General features: G+C 37.8%; 1 protein-coding gene across 2 annotated transcripts; it reads right to left on the reverse strand.

Moving 5' to 3' along the window:
* Window positions 1-1,033: 1,033 nt before the first annotated feature.
* Window positions 1,034-14,331, reverse strand: serpinc1 (serpin peptidase inhibitor, clade C (antithrombin), member 1). 2 transcript variants are annotated; one of them, XM_015390469.1, is made up of 9 exons: window positions 14,306-14,331; window positions 14,115-14,185; window positions 10,234-10,588; window positions 8,551-8,766; window positions 6,884-7,021; window positions 6,523-6,741; window positions 4,323-4,497; window positions 3,462-3,526; window positions 1,034-1,210 (listed from the first exon to the last, which is right to left on the reverse strand). In XM_015390469.1, the coding sequence occupies exons 2-9, from the start codon at window positions 14,144-14,146 to the stop codon at window positions 1,034-1,036; spliced, it is 1,377 nt and encodes a 458-aa protein (XP_015245955.1). In that variant the 5' UTR covers window positions 14,147-14,185; window positions 14,306-14,331. The 2 variants fall into 2 exon arrangements, with proteins under 2 accessions (XP_015245955.1, XP_015245954.1); XM_015390468.1 differs by lacking the exon at window positions 14,306-14,331 and having other exon boundaries at window positions 14,115-14,211.
* Window positions 14,332-15,146: the final 815 nt, after the last annotated feature.

Consider the following 15,146-nt stretch of genomic DNA (forward strand, 5'->3'; position numbering starts at 1 on the left):
AGAGAGCCCCACGGTGAGGTAGTTTACCGTTACCTTTTCTGACATAGAAACAATTTATGGATCAAAGCTTCTACGTTTGTTTTATACCTTTTGTTTGTTTGTTCCCTATTCACTCTCTTATGAGGCATTTAGCCGCCATGGGCTTGCCCATGGAATTGTTTTAAACCTGTTTTTATTCTGCTATCTATCCCGATGATATATATGCTCCATGCAGGATTCAATCCCAGGTCTCCTGTATGGTAGTCCGACTCTAGCAACTTAACCATGCAGCTGATGCATGACAAATGAGCTTTCTTTGTAGGGTGGCCAGGCACACCCTTGGAGGCAAGGTGAAGAGCTTGGCCATCCGGGAGTCTCAGAACGGCTTCTACTTCACATTGAGAGGAGACAGCTGAGGTGGATGAGACATCTGTTCTGGATGCACCTTGGATGCATCCTTTGGGAGATGTTTCAGGCACATCCTAAGCCCAAGGGAGGGGCCAGGACATGCTGGAAGGACTTTGTCTCTTGGCTGGCCTTGGAATGCCTTAGGGTTTCTGCAGAGGAACGGTAGACCTGAGACGGAGGCAATGGTTCACCTGCAAGATGGAGACTCATACAGAGCTACAATGTTTTAAATAAATGCATACTTATCCATTAGAATGGCCTAGTTCAAGTCCAAATCTAACTGATAATCTGTGGTTAGTATTAGAGAGAAATTTAATAAATGGATGACTACAACCAAACTTTGGTTTGCAGGCATTAGTTGGTCAATCAGCTTTGAGATTATGTTAAATGTCCCTCTTTCCCCTGAAAGAAATTTTATTTTGAAAGAGTACCGTATCAATAATGTGTAGAACATAAGTGGTACATTATTTCTCTGGTTTGCCAGATTAGTTTTGACCAGTCTCTTCTTAACAGTATATGTTCCAAAGCTTTATATTTTAGATAATTGTCAAACATGCCTGTACATTTTTGAACAAAGATGTTATATACACCAATAAAACATTACATAAAGCAGCAGAGATGTTGGCAGCATTGTTAGATAACAGTTTTATTGTTCACAGGGGTTGGACACACGGCCAATGAACAGCAGCGTGTTGAGAGTTGACTCTCTGATGATCACCAGGAATGGATGGTCCGCTTCAAAAAACTCGCGGTTTAGGTTCAAGGAGCGTCCGACGGCGACGACAGCTGTGGAGGCAGCAGCTTCACTTCCCTCCTCGTTTACCTGAACACACACACACACAAGTCTTATGTTGCGATTCCGGCTTCCAGAGGTATTTTTCGTAAAACCCGTTCTAAAAAGCCAATCTTTAACTCCCAAATGCAAGACCCATTGAACTAGTCAGTATTTCCGTGTACATATGCAAACCATGCAATCATTCACAAAGTTCATTACTAAACCATGGCTAAACATGTTCGGGACACTCATTTCACAAGTAGAAAGCTATTGGGAGTTAAAATTTTTAATTAAAAAAAGGGAAATATGGATACCATGGCTTCCATATTTCCCATTTATTGATGGTCCAATAAAACCAGGTAGGAGATGAATAATTCTTTGAAACCTTGTCACCTTTTTATTAAGACATTTTTTCCATTCACATCTCCATATTAATGTAATATTTAACCAGTGTTGATTTTGATACTGTTTTGAATAAGTGTTTGCCTAATTACTTTGATGAAAATGTAATTGATTGTACAATTTAGTCAAATTGTTCTTCCGCATTTTATTCCCTGTGTCCTGAACAGATTTTCATTTAGTCAGATCTTAGTCTGCAAGAATCTTGGTTGGTCTTGGATGTTGGACGATGAAATTAATTCTTTTTTCTTTCAGTAAAACCAGCATTGAGATATGTCTTTTATAGGGCAAAGTATTTTTCATAAGACGATAAAACAAAACATTCTGATATTTCCATATTTGTGTATAGATTTGCTTAAGTAAAAAAAAAAATCTATTTTATTGCATGAAATTCTTTTCATTAAATGCAGCTCATGACTCAATGCTATTTTTTTAATGCATCATGCATTTAGACCAAATAATAGGGGGGAACAATAAGTGACCCTTTCTGTCATGTATGGACTAGTGCTGGATTCATTTAAGCTGCATACATACAGACAGTTACAATTATTAGCAATGAAAAAGATAACAAAGAAAAAAAAAAAACTAGTCTAATCTCAAAGAGCAAATGATAAAAAAGTATGCACAGTGGAATTTCTTTTACAATATAATGGACTCCAGCTTATTTATGCAACAATATGCAGTATCCATGATAGTGCAATAGCATCCTTAATTAGCTAAGGTGTGTGCAAGCTATCTTAGAACCTGGGAAGAAAGTGTAAACCATAAACATGTCAACAGCTATTGACTGAGCAGCAGAGAATATGAAGTCTGAACGCAGCTGGGAGAAACGACCTGTGGAAGTGTTCCTATGAGCATCTGTGAGGCAGCAGTCTATCACTAAAAGAGCTGTCCAGCTCTGCAACACCTCCATGCATGGGGTGGGAAACATGTCCATCAGTGATGCATCTCCTTACTGTCAAGCAGATGCATAGTTTGAATTTAGTCCCATCAGAATATCTCATGTCTATAAGGAGACTTGGGCTAGGTGAAGGTGCGTCAGCAGCCGCCTTAATAAGAGCTGTCCAAAGAGTGCTGGAAGTTAGGAAAGAGCTAGGAGTAAGAAGGTGTATTCTTCCTATATCCATTGCAGTTAGCAGTTAATATGCCATATACTGTATAGCTCCTAACAGTGGCTAGGGGCTATATGCTTGCCCACAATACTTTACGTGTATGTGTACTTGTGTGATACATGCAAATGTACACATCTTCATATGTTTTGGGTTTTATAAAGCGAAAAAGATTAGTGTGATGTTCTTTTTTGGCAATTATTTTCCAGAAGGCTGTAGTCCTATTTTGACAAGCATTGTTTATGTCTGTCAGGCAATGACGGCTCTAAGACTGTAAGCTGGATTCAGCACAGCAGTCCGAAGCTCCTTTCCCACCCTGGATAGGATTCTTACTTTTGACACCACAAAAGATGATGGGATAGGAGGTAGGAACAGGAGGTAGGAGCTACAGTTTGAGTTTTTCCGGAAAGAGTCTTAGTGGGCTTGAAACCTGATCCTGACCAAAGTTCACTGGGTCAATTGATATCGCAACTCAAAGCAAGCCAGCGCTTATAAATTCCAAATAGCAAAAACAACATAAGAAAGACTTAGTCTGCCAACCAAGCCTGGCTTCCGAACTTCCAATTTTATGAAATAATAGTGGGTGTCTTCCTTACTTCCAACCCAAGCTTTTAAAGTAATCTGCTGTCAGAAGTTGAACTCTTATCTGACAAAACGAAACTAACCAATCAGGAATTCAGTCAGATATGTTTGAACACCCACCATGTAAAGGGGGGTTGTCGGCAGACTGTGTTACCAACATGTTGTTTCAGTGAGAACAAATAAAAAAACATGAACCCTGTGTGACTGACCTCCAGGAAGGCTTTGTGGTAGGCGTCAGAGATAAAGAGGGATTCGCTGCCGTCCTCCAGGATTCCTGAAACACACCAGCAATAATGCACTTAAGGAGCAATCATGGGACTTCATACCAAATGTTAACACTTGAGCAACTGACAGCTGCCTTTCACTTGAAAGTAGAGTTTAATGTCTAATCTGGGAAGCAACTGTAAAAAAAAAAATAATAATAAAAAAAAAAAAAATATATATATATATATATATATATATATATATAAATATAAATTTATTTTTTTTTTTTCATTAAACCCTCCAAATTTTTTTCATTTTAAGATAGAGGACAGCACTATTCCATCTAAAAGAGACAAAAAATAAAAATGTATTCTAACCATATGGCATTATGTGTAAAAACCTTTGAATAAGTAGATTTAACCAAAAATTTGGAATATAAATAAAAAAAAATGTAATGTAGCAATGTAACTATGGTGATTAAATAATTACAAAATAAATGATTACCCTCACATCAGAAATTGGTTGTTTGTGTGTGTGTGTGTGTATATATATATATATATATATATATATATATATATATATATATATATATACATACACACATACACACACACACTTGTGTTGTGTGTGTGGTCTGTACAATGTATTTTATAAAATATCCTAATTGTGGGAACTTGCAGGTACATATGGGGCTAAGGTTTAAATTCATTCATTTTAGGTTAGGGTAAGGGTCTGATTTAGGGCATATAAAATGAATGCATGCCAATGAAATGTCCCCATATGTCATGAAAACAAAGCTTTGTGAGTGTGTGTTTTAATGTCTATTTGGTTTAAAGAATCAAGCAGCTGATTCTGGTTCTAAGCACCTGGCAGGCTGGCCTTGTCTGCGTTGAACAGGTCAGTCAGGCCCATCTGCTGCAGCTTCTCCTTAAGACTGAAGCTGTCCTCCACCCTGAAGCGAGGCATGGAGACGGAGACGCTGGTTTCTCTCATCTGGTCCAACCAGCTGTTGAGCTTGTTCTGGTCCAGCTGTGCCTCAACCTGTTGGTTGAACCACACAGAGAGGAGATTTTCTGTAGTGTTCTCAGGGTATTTTAATAATCCTTAGGGATATCTATTTGGTGCACAGAGCATCTCTGATAATATCTGCTTTCTACTGCATTACACCAACACATTTGCTCAGAATTTTAGGTTTAGCCAAAAATAATTCCTCTTAAGGTGATATCTTAGAATCTCCAAAATATATTTTAAGGTCTTAAAGATGTTTTTTTTTTTCAGAACTGGTTTCATAAAAATCAAAATTTCTAAAATAAAAAGGGTCTTATTTTTGTAATTTAGAAACCTTTAAATACAACTGATTTTGATAACATTGAAATATGGTAAACCCTGTGAATGAGCCTGTGTGTTATTCAGTAGAATTAGTTTGAAACTTTGAATGTAAAAACAGCTTCAGTCATGAAATAATGAATTCACAACGAAAAATAAGAAAAATTAAAGTTGTCCATATTGGCTGTCCTGATACAAATCTCATATTACCCTTAACCTGCTTCTTAATTGGCTGATCAGCCCTTTTCTGGGACACTTTACTGGAGACTGAAAATACTTGATTTCTGAGTTATTTGAAAAGAATCAGTGAATACAATAAAAAACCTTCCTTGATTCAGTCATATGCGGGGCAGATCACCCTGTCAGACTCAGTAGCATGAATCTTTGTGTTTGTACCATTCACACTTTGCTGGGTAACCAGCTCAGTTCCATGTCTTAATCAGAATGCAGCACTACCATGGCCTACCGTTCCGATTAAGAACATAATATGGATTACCGGCCTATGTTGTGCTGATGAAAGCTGCCTTGGTTTGGTCCCTACTGGGGTGATCTCTGGCCTACTCTGGGCACCATTGGCGCCTTCGTGGGCGCTGGGGCCATTGAACTAGTGAGGATCCTTTATACATCATCCTGCAGATGGAGGGAGGATGGGGGAGGGCGGAGCTGTTCAAGCAACTCAACCCGAGTGTCCTAGTCTTACTGTATATGTTCTTGAAGCTGGGTAAATGCAAGGGGAATTTAAATGGAAAAGGGCCTGTACTTATATAGCACTTTTTCAAGTCAGGAGACTGAACCAAAGTGTTTTACACTACATTCAGTCATTCGCCCATTCATGCACACACTAACTGTGGCAGGCTACATTATCCTGGGGGTCAATGATAGAAGCAAGGCTACCATACACAAGCGCCACTGGGCCTTCTGACCACCATCAGTAGGCAATGCAAGTGAAGTGGAATAGACAATGCGGGTTGTGCATGATAATCCTCTGGTTGCAGGGTAAACTCCATCCTGTTGCCACTTAAATCAAAGTTCTAAGTGCTAACTAGTGCTAAAGGCTAATTTCCCAATACGGATTTTATAAAGGCACTAAATTAAAAATGCAACTATAGAAAACGTAATTCTGAGATATGTGAAATATATCCTTTTCAATGACACTTATTAATTTCAAATAAAAACCTCAATATATTCTATTAAGATCTAAATTACATAATAGTTGCAACTTTAACATTTAAGCACATTAATTCATATTATTATTAATCAATAATTAATGGATCAGTTATTTTAAAGCTTGACTTCCAACCTCTCTCTCATATTATTATAATTTTTTTGGCAATTGAGGATGAAATCAGCTAATGACTGTGATTTACCTTTGCAACCCAGCAGTGGGAGCAGTGGGCTGCCATTGTGTGGCGCCCAGGGAGCAGTGTGGGGTTAAGGGTCTTCCTCAGGGATCCAGAGGGCAGGCTGTTGGGATCCGGATACTTGGAACCTTCACGGAGAACAAGCGCTCTGCTCTAACCCACTTGGCCAACACTCCAACTTTTTCTACTTATAATTTATGTAACCTTTGGCTTGCAAACATACAAGGTTTCTCCCACATAGCCTTATATCAGACATTTTTTTAAATGGTATACCACCACCTGTACATCTGAAGAATGCTACCAAATGATTTACTATTCGGAAACAAAAAGAGGAGAAGGTATTGGAAAAGAAAGGCATGGAGGCAGTGAGCAGGACTACCTGACTGAGTGGATGGCCTCTGCTCGGCAAGATGAGCACCATGGTGATGTCTTCCCCTCTGTATGGCATCTCCAGCAGCTGCACCTTCTCATCGGGCAGATTCTTGTAGTTGAACTTGATCTCCTGGTACATCATGTTGGCCTGGCAGGTGCGACTCTCGTCTATGTAGAAATTTGAGGCAACCAAGTTTTCTTTGGGAAACTTGTTTTTCCACTGACCCTGAGAAGCAGAAATGAAATGTTACGGAAATTCCGTGAACACTTATTTTTAAAAAGAAAAAAAACTCAATTTCTACTTTTAATGCATTAGATCATCGTTGTGTGTTAATGATGTCTTGATTTTTATTTTATTTTTCACCAACCTTGAAGTAGATGGTGTTGACAAGGACCAAAGCTGTGTTGGAGTCTAAAGCCCCTGATGGCAATGTGTCCCTTATCCTGTTCTCTGTCTTGTTGGAGATCCAATCGTTGATGGTGATCCGAGCAGCCTCTGGGTTTGACTACCAATGAGAGGAACCGTTAAAGGTATGGCTCCAGTTCCCAAAAAAAGTTCAAAAACAATCCACTGGACTTTGTTTCCAAGTTTGAAGATGTTTCGCTTCCCATCCAGGAAGCTTTTTCCAATTCAAAATGTCAGAAATAGCGTTGAGTTCAATGCTTTATACAGTAGCCTAACAAAACCTTGTTTAGCTTAGAAAACATGCAAATTGAAACGGCTGAAGGGGTCCACCCCGCTGGAATGGGGGTCTTTTGGCTTCTTTGTTAGCCTGCAATACCCCATACCTGTCTATGTCTCTGAAAGGGGGGTCGTTAAAGGGAATTGTTGGCCTGGCTGAATAGGCAGAGTCTTCTGTTCCCTTGTAAGGGGGTGGGGGTTATGATGATAGTGGGAAGGAATCAACTAATTTGCTGCATTGTAGGTTTTTTAAAGCTGAAATCTGCATCCACTCCCCTGTTTAAGGTTGGTTAAGAAAGAAAAACCAATGCTTTAACACTGCGTGTCATATATACTAACATTCTGGTCAACAGTTGGTTATGCATGGTTATACATGACTAGAAAAGTCGAAAAGTCAGAACCAGAAGAGCAGAGAAACCTTAATAAAACTCCCCTCTCAATATTGGGTCGGTTTTGAATATCTGAACTTTTTTTAAGTCAGTTTAAAATCTAAAATGTCTCACATTAAAGCTATATGTCTGGGAATGCCAAATATTGGTGACTGTATTTGTGATTTCTGTACACCTGTAAAGAGAAGCAGAGTTTATAGGGAGTCCTACAATAGACCTTGATCCCTCCAGGTCGCTGCACAGCCCTGAAATTCTCTGATGTAGCCCTGACTAAAAAAAAGTTCTACACAAAATAATGGCTGAGTATTTTTTTAAGAGTTAACAGCATGTGCCACAAATACAGGATTTTTTTTTTTTTTTTTTTAGCTCAACTCCGAGTTGACCAAATGATATTTTGAGCAATCAATATTGCTGTCTCAGCTAGAATTGAGCTCCAGGCCCAACCTGAGAGCTATAGGTCTGATTGTTTGACATTACAGGTTAATACAAATAGAAATAAAAGGAAGCATAATATACTATAATGTCGCTGACTCAATAAAAATCTTTCAATTAATTATCAGCGTTTTATAGTGTAAAGTTTTAGACATTATTCAATTAATGAAGATGCCAATTCATAAGTACTGAAGCACTTTTCTTACCATTCCCACCATTCATTCTGATTTTTTCTGAATCAACTCTGTAGTTATGCTGCTATACAACATGCTCCCACAGAGTGGAGCATACTTCATCATATTCTGCTTTTTTATTACTTAATACAAATTTAAAGCAGTAGCTCCAACAGTACCATTCAGAATTTCTTTTTTTTATGCTTTCATTGAATACAAACTCAAATTTGTTTGAAAATCCAACTTGAGTTTTTAATCTGCTTCATCATGTTTAAGGTTATTTCCACAAGTTATTTTTAAGCTACCGTAGATATTTTGAAATGTATTTTAAATGTAAAATGTTTAATATACATCATTACCTTGAAGTTGAGAGGCATCAGTTTGGCCCCATACACAGTCTCGCTAATGTTCTGGTATGTCTCGTTAAAATAGAGGGATTTGTCGCCAAACAGGCGGTTTGCAGAGACCAGCAGCGTGGTCTTGTCTTTCTTTCTGTACAAACGGCAGTTTAGTTTGGCAAAGAAGAAATGGATCATATCTGACGTCTTCTCCTTGATGGTATGAAACTCAAATACCTATAAAAGAAAAACAAACAGAAAGAAAAAGTCACTTACTAACAATTTTTACTTTTTACTTTTGGCTGCAGAGCAAAAATTGGCCTGAAAAACCTGCCTTTTCTTTTAGGTAGATGTAAGTGTCCCATTATTAAATTCACTTTGGACCACTTCCTTAAACCAATGCTGGCCCCACAAAACCAAACTAAAGTTCAATTATTTGAATGTACAAACATGATCTCTCACATAAACCCACTTCCACAGATCTGTGGTACATAACTTTTTACTGGCTGAGGTTTCCTTTTGTTTTATTCAGGTTTTCTGAACTCTAGAGAGATTGGAATTAGAAGGCATTTAGTCTACATCTAAAAACAAAAAATGCATCTTATTTTATTTTTCCAATTAATAAAAAATGTCATGTCAGTCACTTCACTTCCTCTTTGAGCAGAAATTGTTGCCGTTAATTTTTTCCTTCAACAACAGCTCTTAAAAGTTTTGATACTCTTAAATCTTTACATATAATAACACATTAAAACCACAAACTTTATTGTATTTAATAGGAATTTTAATTTTAGACCAACAGAAAGCTGTGATTTTTTTGTAAACGGGAAGGGAAATGTAGTTTTCAAACTATAAGCAAATAAAAATGATAAAAGGGATTTATGTATTGGCATTTAGACCCTTAAGTCAGTATAGTACTCTGTTTAGTGATATTTGCCATTTTACCCTGCTATCGTTTTACTGGACTGTCCTTTTTCGGCATGTCTCTAACAAATCTTTCTACAAATCAAGTTCTGACAGGCTGGATGGAGAATTTCTATGATTATGAATTCCAGGGTTTGGCCTCAGATTATAAGACAGACTTTGACTAGGCCATTTTATCACATGAATATGGTTGGTTGGTTATTTAGGGTGGTTAACCTGCTGCAAAGTCTCAAGTATTCTGCAGCCTCAAAGAGGTTCTTCTAGGATTCTCTTTTATTTTGCCCCATCCATTCTCCCTTTAATGCTGACTAGTTTCCCTTTGACTACTGGAGGTCTTCCCCACATCATGATGCTGCTGCCACTTTGTTCCATTGCTCCCAGTTGATGACTCCAGCCTGCACCATCTGTTCTCTTTCTCGCTACCAAAACAAATTCCATGATGCTTTGCAAGAGGAGTTCTTGCAAAGCATTCTGTTGCACACTACTTTTCAAGGGAAATTTTGAGTCCACTACTTTTTTATCCACTAGACATTTGGACAAATTGTGTAACCCCTATATAGTGCTCTATATAGTGGGTAGGGTGGACATTTGGACACAGCTTAAGAATATGTATTATTTTCCTTCCACTTCACAGTTATAAGTTACTCTTTGTTAATCTATAGTGAAAAACATAAGGCCTATCAAATAATTCAAAGCGTGTAAACAGCTTTGCAGAGCACTGAATAGAATATAACTTTTTTTCAAGCCCAATTTTTTTAAGCCAGGTTTTAAGAGATTTCCAACCTTCATTATCTGCTCCAGTGTCCGGTTGCAGGCACCCAGTTTGGTCATGGCGAATGCAGTGGAGATGCTGAGGGGAGACATGAAGATGTTGTTTTCAGGGGTCCTGCTGAGCGCCATTTGTTTGTAGAGGGACAGCGCAAAGCGGCTGTTGGCCTTAGACAGCTCCCATACTCTGGGGTTGACTGGCCGTGGTTCTGGGGTTGGTTCGTCGGACTCTTCTGGGTCAGGACTGCGGTAGACGCAGCGTGGCTCCAAGAGGAGGTCTTTGGGTCGGGAGTTACAGATGTCCAGGTTCTGAGCAGTGGACAGTAAAGGCAGGAATGCCAAAATCAACAAGTAGTCAGAAGTCCTCATCCTGGATGGAGGAGAAGGTATCTGATTTTAATTGCTTTATAAAAATAGAGCATTTAAGAATCAGTGAAGGCATTTTGGCTTAAATACATATAAACAAAATTGTTGGTACCCATCGTTTAATGAAAGGAAAACTAATAAGTCTATGAAAATGAACAAATGAAATTCATATATCGCATTTCAACTAGGCTTCAACAGAATGATCTTAAAAAAAAAAAAAAAAACATGAAACAGGCCTAGACAAAAATGATGGTTCCCTTAGCTTAATATTTTTTCACACAAACTTTTGCCAATTACAGCAATTAAATGATTTCTGTTACTGTCAATGAGATTCTGCTCCCCTCAGCAGGTAAACTGCTCCAGTTTTCTCAGCTTTGAAGGTTGCCTTTTCTAGACAGCATGTTTTAGCTCTTTTCAAAGAGCTCTATAGGAAATAGGGCAGGGCTCTTAGAAGACCACTTCAGAATAGTCAATCTTTCCTCTTTGCCATTCTTGGGTTGTTTCCAGCTGTGTGTTTTGGTTCATCATCCTGTTGATGATGATCCTGTTGACTAAGCTTTGTGACACTGGACATCACATTTCTCTCTAGAATCCTTGATCGTCTTTTTTTTTTTTTTTAGATTCAACACCCTTTTCCAGATTAAGCCAAGCAGCCCCAGAACAGAACAGCCTCCTCCATGTTTCACAGTAGGGACAGTGATCTCTCCTAGATATGCTTCAATTTTCCTTCTGTGAACATAGAGCTGATGGGCCTTGACAAAAAGTTCATTTTTTTCTCTCACATATCCATAGGACATTCTCCCAGAAGCTTTTTGGTCTGTCAACATGCAGTTTGTAGTTTGTCGAAGTCCTGTCTTGCTTTTTATTATTTGTTTCCAACAATGGTGTCCTACCTGAATGTCTCCCATTAAGTCAACTTTGGCTCCAACAATGACGGATCGTGCGATCTGACGCTGATGTTCTGGAGCTTGAAGTTCACTTTCAATTTATTAAGAAGTTTTTTGTTTTTATTTTTTTTTTTGTTACCATTCATATTATCCTTCTCTGTCATCAATTTTCCTTTTGTGGCCACGTCAAGAGAGTTTGGCTTCCTTCCTCTGGGTCTTAAATTACGTTATAATATGTGCAGCTGTAGTAACAGGAACATCAAGCTGCTTGGATGGTCATACATCCTTTGCCTTTGTGAAAGACAGGAAAGGTTTGACCTCTGTAATTGCAAACAAAGGCTACTCTACCAAATATTAACATGGATTTTCTCAGGCGTTCAAATATTTATTTGCAGTTGTATCATACAAATAGTTTTTAAAAAAAATCGTACAATGTGATTTCTGGATTTTTTTAAAGAAATTGTCATCATAGGTGTCAATGATGACAATTTCAGACCCCTCCATGATTTCTAAGTGGGAGGACTTGCAAACTAGCTGGGTGTTCAAATACTTTTTCCTCACTGTACATATTGGCCCACTGACTGATTACAAGATTAAACAAAAGGATGAGAGTCAGTTGACACCCCTTGATTTAATATGGTCACATTATCTTCCGTCTTCTCTAGAGGCACCATTTTTTTTCAGCCTTGTTTCATTAGTTTATTTTTAAAAAATGTTTATATATTGATGCATGGTTGAGAAGCAATGTCTCGCATTCATTTGCTCAATTTCATAGAATTATTATTTAGTATTACTTTTCTCATATTTGTGACCAATGTAGGTTTTTTTGTACATTAAACGAGAGGTATCAACGATTCCAACAAGTCCACATGTGTACCTCAAATATTAGATATTTAATATCAACAGAAAATGAGATAAAATATTGGTAAGCATTATTAAATAAATTGAAATTTTCTACCCAATAAATAACAAATTAACTGCAGTTATCAACATTCTTGGTTTCACTTTCACAAGCAATACAGAAGCCCAATCACTGAATAACCTGTGAATAAAAATAAAACACTTAGAAACTGTCTGCCAGCATGAAGTAGGCTTAAAGATGAAAAACAGAAACAAGAAATTATCTCCCAGTCTAAAAAGAAAAAGATAGGAAACTAAATCAATAAAATAAAGTTTGGGTTTTTGATGCTTTTGAACCACACTCAGTGAGAACCATCATCTACACATGGAGAAAGAATTGAACCTTCCAGGTGTTTCAATCATCCAGAGGTCACACAGCATCTAAAACAGAAGTCTTCTTCAGTGACGCACTGATGCATCCTCGTTGCCCTACAGAACGTTATCACAGATTCTCCCTCCCAGTAGCTGTTAAGCTATAATAGCATAGTTTTTTTTATTAATATCTAGGAAGTCGTTTGTTGTTTTTCGTGCAAATATACAGAAAGTCTAAAACATGCACATATTGTGCTTTTTCAAAAAAATCTACATAAGTACAGGATTGTTCATGAAATTACGGTGTAACTTTTCTTATGCTGTAAATTTTCTCTCACTGTACAACCTTGTATTGTTATTTATGTGTTTAATTTTTTACCCTCATGTGAATCTGCATGCTTCTGTTTGCCTTTAAGTACACTGAATTTGCCCCCTAATGGAGGATAAAGGATATTTCTATTATGTCCTATCATGCTCTGCTGTTTTTGTTCTATAGCTCTGCAGGCCTCATGTCTTTCAGTTACTGTCTAAGTTCAACAATAAGAAAGAGATATGGGCAGCTCCAATGGCAGAACTACTTCTAACCCATAGAATAATAGGACCCATTTAACATTTAACACATTCATATTTTCCACAATTTTGGTAAAACATGCATTCGACCGATGAGACTAAAGTTTAACCTTCTGTAAGATTCTGACACTAGAAATTCAGAAGACAACCACATATTTCAAACATGGTCGCCTTCTCCGCCTCTTCAGGACCTGGGAAACTTACCACAATTAATGCCACAGTGAAATATTTTATCTAACAAAAATGCGAAAGGATAATGACTTGCTGTCATTTCATGACTTTAAGCTCAAGCTCCCATGATCCAAAACACCAATCCAAAATAACCAGAAAATCATGAAGGTTTGAAGCGCCCTGGTTTAGGTCTGACCCCTTGATGTTAAAAAAAACAACAACAAAAAACACTCAATTGTGACTCAATTAAAACAATTCTGCCAAGAATCAATGCAGAAAGAAAATTCCCTACATAAAACTGATGTTTTGTCTTGAGTCTGGTTTTCTTTTAAGCATGACAACAAATATTAGCTTGATGCATTGATGCATTTATGTTTCCGTCTTTAAATAATTTACATGTTTTAGATATCTATATCTAAAATTTCACTTTTCAATTTATTATGAAACAGTTTTCAGCACCAAACCATCAGAGGAGAAAAACACTTTTCTCTGATTATTGATCCAAATACTCAAGTTAAATAGAATGATTGTGGATATTGATTGAACGTGGATAAACCTCTCAGAACAACAAGGCTGAAGTTCAAGTTATCAGATTGCAACATGTTTCTGCATCAAACACCTCTACTTAATACCCAGCCATGTATTTTAATGACAGAACAAGAAAAATGGAAATAAAACATTGGAATTTACCTGGGAAGGTAGAGCTGTGAGGGTTTAGGCATGGAGATGTCCTCAGTCTGTACTGATTTCAGGTCAGCGTCCTACAGAGCAAAAAATCCAAAACAACCTTTGAAACATCGACCCGCTTCTTGTCAACAACTGAGAGGAACGTCTGCTGCTGTCAACAAGATGACTAGCTGGCCTCCACAGCTGATCAATACCTGCACAGCTCAGAGAGGCTCCAAACCCCCACACTGGAGCACAAACATCCCTGGAGAAAAAATAAAAGAATCCTTCTATTTTCATTTTTACTTAAACTCTTGAGTTGCTTCCAGTTTCAAATTTTAACAAAAAGGTTTTCTTTTTTCGTTTTTACGGCACTAGTGGCTCTTTGTTCTGACAGTACTGTAGGCCTACAGGAAAGGGTGTGTGAGAGAGGGGGAGAGACAAGCGACAAAGGCCCACAGACCAAATTCAAACCCAGGTCGCCCGCGTCGAGGACTAAGGCCTCCATACATGGGTCGTACGCGCTAACAACTGCACCACCTGCACGCCAATAAATGTATAGTGTTTAGAGCTGTTTAAGCATTATTTCCATTTTAAATTTAAAGGGAAACGGAATTTTTGATTTTAAAATGTATTGGATTATAAACGGATTTCAGTTCAGTTTATTTATATAGCTCCAATTCACAACAAATGTCACTTTACAGAGACAATTCAATCAGATTTGCATAAGAATTGGTTTAAAGTTTCTATCTAAGGTGATTGGATTGCTTTCTTTCGAGGCCGACTGGGGGTTAAAGGAGACAGAAGCAGATATACAAAACGAAGTACCGTAGAAACACAGATCTGTCAACACTTTCGTTATCTGAAAAGGTAATAGTAAACTAGCTCCTGTGTAAGAAACAGTTGAGCAGATGAGCTTGTTTTCATGTTAAAGGGATGAAAGAGAGCACATAAAGTTAGTTGCAGTAAAAGCAGAGCCCTTAGCTGTGTCTAGGAGAGAAACAGGTCCAAATCTGTTATCTATATTCTAAGGCAGGCATCCCCAACCTCGGTCCT

This window comes from Cyprinodon variegatus, unplaced genomic scaffold (genome assembly GCF_000732505.1).
Source record: "Cyprinodon variegatus isolate N-32 unplaced genomic scaffold, C_variegatus-1.0 Scaffold501, whole genome shotgun sequence".
NCBI classification, from domain to species: domain Eukaryota; kingdom Metazoa; phylum Chordata; class Actinopteri; order Cyprinodontiformes; family Cyprinodontidae; genus Cyprinodon; species Cyprinodon variegatus.